Source organism: Citrus clementina, unplaced genomic scaffold, assembly GCF_000493195.1.
Source record: "Citrus clementina cultivar Clemenules unplaced genomic scaffold, Citrus_clementina_v1.0 scaffold_9, whole genome shotgun sequence".
Classification (NCBI taxonomy): Eukaryota; Viridiplantae; Streptophyta; class Magnoliopsida; order Sapindales; family Rutaceae; genus Citrus; species Citrus x clementina.
Window position 1 is genome coordinate 20,134,998 of NW_006261964.1, and position 11,403 is coordinate 20,146,400.

Genomic DNA, 11,403 nt, shown 5'->3' on the forward strand with positions numbered 1-11,403 from the left:
AACAACATTCTTATTTGAAATTCTTAAACAAATGGGGACCATGCCAAGAACGCAACAGGGGAGAATAGAAGCAATCCCATCACTATTTCATAATCACATGCAAGTATCCTAACTGATTCCCAAATTCCGCCATGTTGTATCACTGGCTTACAAGCTTATAAAATCTATATATATTGTTCCATGCATCCACAAAAATAAAATAAAAATAAATAAAAAAATTAGTTATTAGAAAAGCGCCAATGATAAACAAGCCTAGTCAGTATCCCAACACCCATCACGACTAAATTGGCAAGGATCTTTATAGCTTAAATCAAATTTAACAATAAAACTATAATAATTATATTCCAAAAAATTTGATAAATGTTTAAAATTTCATAAATAAATAAACATAAAGGGCCAATCAAATAGATCCAAATTTAACCAGACCACATCTAGGATTTTCAAGTTTTAGATGTATAGGTTTCAAATTTGACAAGAACACGCTAGGTTTTCAAGATTTAGGTGTCTAGGGCTTGAATTTCACAAGAACATTAAAAATTAAAATAGAACCCAACACTAGAGACAATACTTACCTATATTATTCAAACGATTGCGGAAATGGGTGAGTGAAGGTTCTCTATTAGGGTATTGAAATTCAATAGTCGAGCGTTTGGTGGGTACTCTATATAGTTTTCAGTGAGGGCCAAAATCAATGGTTAAATACAAGAGAATGTCAGCGGCGGTTTAGTGCCCATGCAAGGATTTCAGGTGAAAAGGGCTTTCTGAGTGTGAGATTGACGAGAGTGACTAAGCGAGAGATGAGAGTGAGAGGACAACACTTACGAAAAAAAAAACCCGATGAGTGAAAACTGGAGAGGGTTTTGTTTCTGTTTAGTTTTAATCTAAACGGTGTCGTTTCTTGTTCAAAGAGAAACTTCTAATCCAAACGGTATCGTTTATTCTTTATTTATTTTTTTCATTCATTTTAAAATTTTCAATCAACCTTGCAAAATAAAGTCACAATATACAACACCCTAGGCAAATCCCACATCGACAAAGAATGGGGAGATGCTGGGTTATAGGGGTGATTTACACTTTATTTGGAAAGATGTGATTTGAGGTGTATGGGTGCCCTAGAAACAAAACTATGCAGGTCTTGTTAAGGCCCAAAGCAGACAATATCTTGTCAGGTTTGGGTTGGGTCATGACAGATGGTATTAGAGCGACTCCTTGTGTCCTCTTGAACGATGGTAAGGCAAATAGCAAACCTCAGCGAGGATGCTGAATCCCTAAATAGAAGAGTGTATGTAACACCCTAGGCAGATCTCACATTGGCAAAGAATTAGAGAGATGATGGGTTTATAGGATTGATCTACATCTTATTTGGTAAGACGCATTTTGGGATGTATGGGCACCCCAGAAACAAAATTGTGCGGGCCTTGCTAAGGCCAAAGCAAACAATATCTTGTCATGTCAAGATTGGGCCAAGACAAAAATATTGCTTGACGACCAAAATTATTTCATAAACTTGCCATTACTTCTTGATAGTCAAATAACTTATCACCAATCTATCTTAGGTGCTTGATAGCCGATATTCCCAGGTAGGTCATAAATGCATGACCCAAAAAAAAACAAACTATCATCCATCTAGTCATCTATCATTGTAGGTCTCTAGACCAAAAATTATCACACAGAACACAGACGACTGTCATAGTAGGTCCTTTTGTTTGTTGTGTTAAGTTTGTAGGGAAAATATATGAGATACAACCTAAGGGGATCAGATTTTGAAACTACAAATCACAAATTGGGATTTTACAAAATAATAAATGTTATAGCTGAAATAATAATTATTGCAATGAAATAATAACATAAAATAAGACAAAAGGATATAACGCAAACTGAGTCCTCTGTCATACCACAATTTCCTTAAAACATATTCTCCTTATATTTTCCAGTGCTGTAAGATTCAAATGGCATCTGTTAAGGTCATTATTTATAGAGTTGGCATTTTATGGCAAGTCTAGTTAAATTGAAAGTTTATTTATTGGATATCTTGTAATAGGGATTAATTTATTAATTCCCCAATTTAGTGAGATCCCAATTTATTAAGAATATTTGTTTCCTAATTTAATTAGATGTCTAATTTAGCAAGTAAATTAATGATGAGATTCTATAATTGGCGCACGAGATCTATTTAGAGCAAGAAGTTAGTTCAAACAGAAAGTCATTAAAAGCTCTAGATATTTCTTGGGAGACAAGCAAGGCAAGAAGATCATAATTATTCTTATTCAGATTCATAGGAATTATAAGAGGAAAGAAACTCTTATTTGGAAAGAATTCAAGTGTTTTAAGACTTGCTATTTTGGTGAAACTCTAGTGCTTATATAAAGAGAGGTATTTCACAATTGAAGTTTGATCACACAACACAGAGCATAAAACAGAGAAGCAAAATTCAGCCTCCTCCCTAAAGAATCCGGATTTGGCGCATCATGTTGTGTTGATTTGTTTTCTTATCTTCTTTTCATCTCTGTGTAGAGTTTATGTGGATCTTGGATCACTAGACGTTGAAGAATTGAAGAATTGCTATTGTTCACTTTGCGAAGTGCCTTGAGGATCGTGGATCAAAATGGGTAGCAATTATTCAAGAGAAGCAGATTCAATCTAAGGTTGAGTAAACTGTATGGTGATAAACTATAAGTGAGAGTCTTAAGTTTGGTAAATCTATAGGTTGTAACATTTCAACTTAGTGAATTACTTTTCATCTGGGCGTGGCCTCGTGGATGTAGGATTGATTAATTCGAACCACGTAAAAATCTTCGTGTCATTTATTTTTTGTATTTTATTGTGTTTTTGGGAAATTAATATTTTTATGCGGATGAATAGTAATCATGAACAGTAACTGTGAACAACATTTCCGAAAAATTAATTAAGTTGTTAATTTTTTATTTTTAATTACCTACATCTAATTGTAATAGATCTAAATTCGTTTCAGCATCTATTACTCAGGATACAACGGTAATGAATAACTGCAACGCACCACCAGGTTATTCCATAACAACTTATATTATGTTTTAACTCTATCAAAATAGATATACATCAAAAGAGGAATTAAAGATTATCTAATCCTATTCTTCCATCCTTATCACTTTTTTGAAAAAAAATAAGAGTGTCAATCTATAGAATTCAGTGAAAGACATTTTATCAATGAATTTGATTGTTATAAATTCCATAATCGATGCATTTAATTTAACTTCTTATTAAATGCACTTGTAACCACTGCTATTAATATCTAATTAAAAGCGTAAATGTTATGTATTAAAACTTTGATTTAATTCTTAAATTAAAATTCAAAGTATAACATAGCCTCATTAACCACATATTCAATATTGGATTTAATTTCGTATTAAATCTAAATTTAATTAACCATTATATTCTCATAACAAATTTTGAATTTAATTAGTAGTTATAAATAATAAATTTTGGAATTGATTGAATAATTAATTTAAGCCGTTACATTTTTTGTAGCTCCTGCTTTTTATCCAATGCAGTTAACAATTGTACACTAAGTGACAATTTTTCATTCACCCGAATATTATTTTGAGTATATAAATATATTATTTCAAAGTACTCATCAAGGAGATTGAATCACCTTAAACTTCGACTTACATTATATAGATCCCACTTAAAATTATGATTTCAAATAGCAACTGCTATTTTTCCAACAGAGATTAAGAGTGAAAGCAATACTAGTTGCAACCCAAATCCAAGTCCAATAATACTGACAAATGGTGAATTGTCAATTTAGTTCATTTGTTTACTTGTTTACTTGTTTATGATAAATGGAAGATATAGAGAGAGGGCCGTACTTTGAAACTTCATTGGAAGAAGACGGGAGACGTCCTTGCGATGGTAAAAATGGAATGAAATTGGGGTCTCTGAAAGCTTGGAATATTTGTTAAAACATTTTTGACGTGTGCTAAGAACCAGGGCTTTTTAAGGAAATTGAGCAGGTGTCACTTGCTTCATTCTTTCAAAAATTTAGAAGATAACTCTGTTACCATTAGAAAGATAACTCCGTTGCTGATCACACTTCAAAACTCGTGAACTGAAGCATGCAATGTGCCGCATCTCTACCATCCCAATAGCAAATTTTGAAATTAATGTGACATTAAAATAATTTAAAACCTTTTTTTCCAATGAAATCGTGAATTCTTATTTTTTTAATCCCAGAATTAAGCCTTCACACTATTTATTTCTTATTCCACGAAATAAGAATTAATTAAAAGTAGATGTTAAATATGTTAAGACCTTTCATTGCATCTAGGGATTAAGTCTTCATACAAAAAGAAAAAGGTGTTTGTTAATTCTTCATTTAATTCCAATTTTAGGGTTCCCTAATATGAAGAACATTAAAAGATCCCCTTATATTATTCTTTTTTATTACAAAATTTATTTGATAAACCAACAGAATTCATCTCAATATTTTACAAGCCAAAGATTCTAGTAGGGATGGAGCCCAGGTTTTGTTAAATCGAATCGAAGTATTTCGGTTCAATTCAATTTGGCTCATCAGAGAAGAATTGATTGTAAGAGAGATTGTAACATTTTTAATCTTTGGTTTGATATTCGGGACAAAAACGGTTTGCCGTTTATGGAGAAAACGGCTAACTGTTTAACTCCAGAGAGCATGTTTTATGGTCTAGAGAAAACGGCTCACCGTTTATGGAGAAAACGACTAACCGTTTAACTCCAGAGAGCATATTTTATGGTCTAGAGAAAACGGCTCACCGGTTATTGAGAAAATGGTTGACCGTTTATGTACAGAGAGCAACGTATTTGACATTCTGGAATAAAACGGCTCACCGTTTATTGAGAAAACGGTTAACCGTTTATTTCCAGAAAGGCGTCAACTAGAAACGGTTGACAAGCTTGAAAATTTAAAGTGTTAATCGTTGCAAATTCAAACCAAAAGAGTTTTTTGAAGAAGTACCATTTCGAATGGTTGCATTCTTTTGAATTAACATCTTCTTCATAAAAGAAATATACATATTTTGGAAATGATCATCAGATTTTGCAGGTTTCATATATGTTCTGGAAATACAATCTTATTTGCTAGAGATTGTATTCAGGATTTGATATATCTTGGGGGTAATTTGCCATTAATACTCTATAGCAAACCAAGATTGGAGAGGGCAAATAAAACCTTAAAGGAAAGTGTGCAAACACGTCTCAAATCCTAAGAAATTATTCTTTGTTCTTTGCCTCCATATTCTTATTTTTATTTAACATTGACTGGTCTGAAACACTGAACTAATTAATTTTTCATTCAAATTGGTTCAAAATCAAACCGAATAAAAAAAAAACTCGATCAGTTCCCATAAACATTATTATTTATCTATTTTTTAAAGATAAAAGGATTGACAAACCCCAAATCAAATTTTTAACGCTCATATCTCTTCAAAATTCGAATTCAGGTGGCTAGTTAAATAAAATTGCCTAAAAACCTTAAATATTTTTTGCTTCTATTTTTAAACCATTGAAAGGGTTAAGGTTGAGGATTATATAGTGCAAAATAAACGTTTTGGTTTTATAAACTTATAATTTTGTATATGGTGTGCACTTTTATATAGATAAAAATTTAGGAAAAAAAGGGGCTATTAAATATGAAAAAAAAATTAAAAAATAAAAAATGAACCGAATAGAATTATTTCGATTCAATTCAGTTAATATAATAGGTTCAAGTTCTATTCATGATTTGAGGAACTGATTAGTTCCGATACTGCCAACCCCAAGATTCTATAAGAAATTTCTAGTTGACTTGTAATAAAAATTATTTTATAGGCTAAGAAATAGGCAAAAATATGTATGAGTAAACCTCCAATCGAGTATCAATGGCTTTAATATGGTCAAAATCAATTTAAAAGATAAAAAAATAATAATAAATTTAATAACTACAGTAGAAAATACACTGCACTGGAATACGTATTTTTTTATCTTTTAGTTTATTTTGACTTTAATACAATTAAGTATACTTGATTGGAAAATTATTTATAAAGATAATCTAATGAGCACCTGGACACACAATAAATCTATGACTCCTTGTGAATAGTATTGAAACTATAAATTAACCAAATAGCGTTATGTGAATCACTTTTTCCAATTAAATCATTACTCCACATATGGGCATGTTTGATAATGAGATAAAAAAAAAAAAAGTATAGGATGGGACTATTGGAAACAAAATATCTCATATCCACTATTTGGAGAGTTAAAATGCCTTCACATTTCTTATTCTTAGTTGCATCATATAATCCAAATTAGAAAATAAAATTTATCCCATAGGGGGCCATGGAATTAGTTAGGTTAGGATTATAATTTTAACTCAATTAAATATACTAATTTAAATTTATTAAAATTATATTAATCTGTGATAAATGTATAAAAATTTAATTTTAATAATGTAAGTAACAAATTATAATGAACATCATTATTAATTTTTAAAAACACGGAATCCATATTTAAAAATATATTAATTTAAAAACAATTATTTATTAATTTAAATAATATTTTTAAATTATAATCATTTATTTTTATCAAATTTTGATACTATTTTAATTTATATAACTACTAAATGTTTAATAAATAAAAATAAAAATTATAATATAAATATTGGAAATATAACTAATAAATATAAATAAGAATTCGCTCCTATATCTTCCAAAAGAAAAAAGATCTCTGAAAGCTTTTTCCTTAATCCGAAAGAGAGCATTTAAATTCTCTCAATAACTAAAAAGTGTATCATGCATGAATCTAACTGAAGTGACGGTGGTTGAGGAACTAACTTGAAAAAAAAAAGGAGAGATTCCAGTTGTAAGATATCTAATGAAGTTATCGGTGGAATTTGAGATTTAATTAATATCATTAACGTTGATTAGTAGAATTATTAATACAAAACTTTTAGCTAGTAATAATAAAAAATTATAATTGTAATTTTTTAATATGAATTATAATAAATAAAAAATATTAAAATATTTTATAATTAAAAATATTTTTATTTTTATTAAGTGAGTTTTTATTTATATTATAATTCAATTGAACTATGTTAAATAAATATTTATTTATTATTAATTAATTCTAATCCTAAACTTCGTCAAATACAGGGGAATATCAAATATATTCTATACTATTATATCATATTATATTTAATCTCATTCTATCCCATTCTATCTCATCAAATTTAACGAACACATCCCACGCATCGAAATTATAATGCCTCAAGCTGGGAACAAGTAGACTGTGCGCTCCCCTCTGACGTGGCAGCTCCTTCACGTGCATGGCAGCAATAACTCCTAATCTGGGCTCTGTATGCCATTCGCAGCACGCGCCTTCTATACGTTTAGCAGCCTCTCTTTCTTGCTCAGGACCATACTCATTAATTAATTATCTTCATCTGCTTCAACACTGAGTGGTATACAAATGTTCTGGAGTACTTTCTTATTAATAAAGTGTTTATTAAGCGATGAGGGCTAGGATTTCCTCAATAGACAATTTAACCAAATTTTTTATAAGTGTAATTTAATATATCTATATGGAGTATGGAGAGAGCGACCGCAGGGGCAAATTTATGTCATTCCTGATCTCATCGCCTTCTTTAAGTTGGTCATCAAGATCACTAAAAACAAATTGGTCAAGGTCTTAGCTGTGATGGACTACCAGGTCATAATAGTTTAATATAAAAGTTTTTTTTTTTAATAGATTTTGTTAAGTAACATTTAAAGTGAATGTTCATTTAGTTCCCTATATTTGGAGTTAAGTGTCTATTTAATATGTATATTTTAAGAAAATATTTTAAGACACCCCTATTAATAAATATGTGATATTTTTAGTCTTATTTTTCTTTAATTTTATTATTATACCCTTGTAACAATATTCTTAGTGATATTAATGAAAAGAAAAAAAACGTTAACTTAATAAATTGACATTAAAATTAAAATTAAAGTAAATTTGTTTATTATTTAAAGTTGAAAGTAAAATAATAATTAAAATATTTTTTAATTTTTATTTTACTTTTAGGGTTAATTTAGTAACTTAAATTTTTATAGATAACTATTAGCAAGACAACACAACAAGATATTAAATATAGCTTCAAGTTGGCTGGTGTTAATTTATTTATAAATAATTGTTATAAAGATTGTTGTAAGAGTATAAAAAAAAATACTAGTTCTTTTAGATTGATAATTATTGGTGAATTTGCTAATTAAATTTTTTATAGATAAATTAATTAATACTCTTAAGATTGTAATAAAGGTGTTATTATTATGACGACAAAGAAAAAAATAAGGGCAGAAGGTTCACATATTCAATAATATGAGTGCCTTGAGAAGGTTATTATTATAAAAACAAAGAAAAATAAGGGTAAGAATATCACATATTTATTATTAGGAGGTGTCTTGAGGTATTTTTTAAAATATAAGCATTGAACAGACACTTATGCTACGTTTACTTTTTGGATTGGAGTAGGAATCCTGAGGAGTGAGAATCTTTGGATTAGGAGTGTGGAGTGGGAGTGAGAGTAGGGTGTTTACTTAAACTAAATAAAAGTATGGATTGTCAATCAGAATCCTAATTATTTGTTTACTTTGTCTTATATTGGGAGTAAATTATTTTAAATTACAATTTTATCCTTATGTACAGAATTATAATTTGTAATTAAAAAATTAATAAAAAATATTTGGAAAATAAAATAAATATTTTATTATATTTCTAAATTAATAATAATTACTAATATTCTTAATTATGTAAATCATAATTTTTTATTAATTTAAATTTAAATTATTTGAATAAAAATTATTAATAATAGCAACACAAATGAAATATTATTATTGATAATATAGTACAAAATTAATATTTTTTTAGAATAAAATATTTATTATTAATAATAATTAAATAAATAATTAATATTTATTAAAATTAAAATTTAATATTATTAATTTAAATATAATATTTATTTATTTTTATTTTATTAAATTTAATAAAATAAATATGATATAATTATTATTTTTAATAAATATGATATTATTTATTTTATTAAATATTATTTATTTATTTAATTATAGGGATAAAATGGGAAGAGGGGGAGTGGATTCCCACTCCCACCTCCCCCCATGGGAGTGGGAATCCCACTCTCCACTCCAAAATTGGGTAGGACCAATGGATTCTCACTCCCACTCCCCTCTTTTTTAAGGTAAGTAAACACTGGAGTGGGACTAATCCACACTCCACACTCCCACTCCAAAAAGTAAACACTACCTTAAAGTATAAGGATTAAACAAGTATTTACCGTTACATTTGTACAACTTATATCCATACTTTTCAGTGCAAAAACAAGTAATAAAATAGTGAGATTATGTGAGTCATTAAGTAAATTTTGTCTGACTGTAAGTTACATTTAAGAAAATCTTCTTTTATTATTACTATCACAAATCAATCTATGGGCTTAGAAATAATTTAAATGTAACTACACGATTCACGTATAACTATCAAATCACTTTTTGATCCTCCACATATTTTATGAATTTTTTTTCTGTGTTTGAAATAAAAATGTATATACTTAATTCGTTCTACTTCAAAAAATTAACAACCCGCAATTATTTCTGGTTGTGTTATGTAGTCTTCAAGGAAACTGTCTACGCAATTTAGTTGTTTACTACGCAGTTGAAGCAAGGGGATTGTTTTCTTCGATCTCACTCATTTATGCATAAAATAACGCCATAACCAAATCAATCAAGAAAATAATTAACCAATTAAGATAAAATTAAGGTAGATATTCAAATTTGCAATTCCTTTTCATTATCATTTATTAAAATGAAATTCTTTATTCCATATGTTGTCAGACCTTCCTTTAATAAAAAAATCATCTAGAATATAAACAATGCATAAAATATTAAGTAGATGATTTCTGTTTGGATTAATGGAGTTATATATACATGGCAATGGTCATTTCACTTTCTAGCCATACTTAATTTCAACATATCAAAACTAATTTTTGAACCATGTGTGCATTATTTCCTCCATTCTTTCCAAGCCTTGGGTGGCCCTTAGAGATTAATCCCATATGCCATCAACAAGACTACATCACTGAAACTATTGAGGAATCTCCTCAATTTCCTCAAGAATCTGAGCCACAAGCTGAATTTGATCGTTCTGCTTCATTTTCAGCAAATAGTGGAGACCCCACGATGGTTAAGAAGCTCTATCACAATGCCAGCGAGCGTGATCGACGCAAGAAGATCAACAGTCTCTATTCATCTCTCCGTTCATTACTTCCCGTTGCAGATCAAACGGTTAGTATTTAGTTGAATATATTTATCTAATTCCACAAAAGGCACTAATTAACCGATAACTTATAAAAATGTAAAAAAAAAAAATTAACGCGTTAATATCAAACATATAATTCGTTCAAAAATAATAATGCGTCAAAATTAATTGAAGAGTCAGATCAAGAAAATCTTCTAGCTTTTAATCCTTCATGAAGTATATGGAACAATTGAAATTAACAACTTTCTTATTCTTCTTCACCATTCAAGTAGAATTCGAAAAGAGAGAGAAACTGGTGACTTTGATTTTAATTATTAATGTTTTGTACTCTAGTTTGATTTTTACAATTACTACAGTAGCGAACCCTAAATTATTTTAATAACTAAAATAAACATTTAACATTGTTAAGTAGGTGTAGATCTAGATCCAAGCTTATATTGAGACCTAAATCTGCCTAATTTCTTTTAATTTAAGCACAAACCATTCCAGCAAAACCACCCTTAGCTAACTAGTGGTTAACATAAATTCCCTCGCTCCACTCCTGAGGTTTATGGTTCGAGTCATCTCGTATGAATTCATATTTATACTGCATCATCTAAGTGTCGACTAATTAATAGGTTTCGATGACGTTTAATTTCAAATATCATTATATTGTAATGATAGTAAAGAGATCACCTCTCAAACCCATCCATTAAGATCGATCCATGTCTGAGGTCTTGCAGGTCTGTGGTGGACCAACCCCGTTGTCATTTTTAACCATGTCCAATACAACCATCAAAACTTTAATTTTATTAAATACTTTATTTCAGAACGTAATTATGGTGTTTTATGATTGTTTCAGAAGAAGTTAAGCATTCCAGCCACAGTTTCACGTGTGCTAAAATATATACCAGAACTCCAGCAGCAAGTCGAGAGATTAATGCAAAAGAAGGAAGAGCTTTTATCAAAGATTTCAAAACCAGGAGAAATTAGTCATCAACAGCATCAAAGAAAAATCGCAATTGGAAGCTCCTTAGCTTCAATTTCAGCAAGCCCGGCTTAGCGACATGGAAATTTTGATCCAGATTTCTTCATATACGTCCATAAGTGCCCATTATCTAAAATCTG

At 29.3% G+C, this 11,403-nt stretch overlaps 1 protein-coding gene across 1 annotated transcript in view; it reads left to right on the plus strand.

The window, feature by feature from the left end:
* Positions 1–10,031: 10,031 nt before the first annotated feature.
* LOC18033443 overlaps positions 10,032–11,403 on the plus strand; it is a 21,200-nt gene continuing 19,828 nt past the window's right edge. The window contains 3 exon segments of the mRNA XM_006421048.2: positions 10,032–10,322; positions 11,138–11,329; positions 11,331–11,374. Of these exon segments, the coding sequence (XP_006421111.2) occupies positions 10,032–10,322; positions 11,138–11,329; positions 11,331–11,374 (527 nt within the window).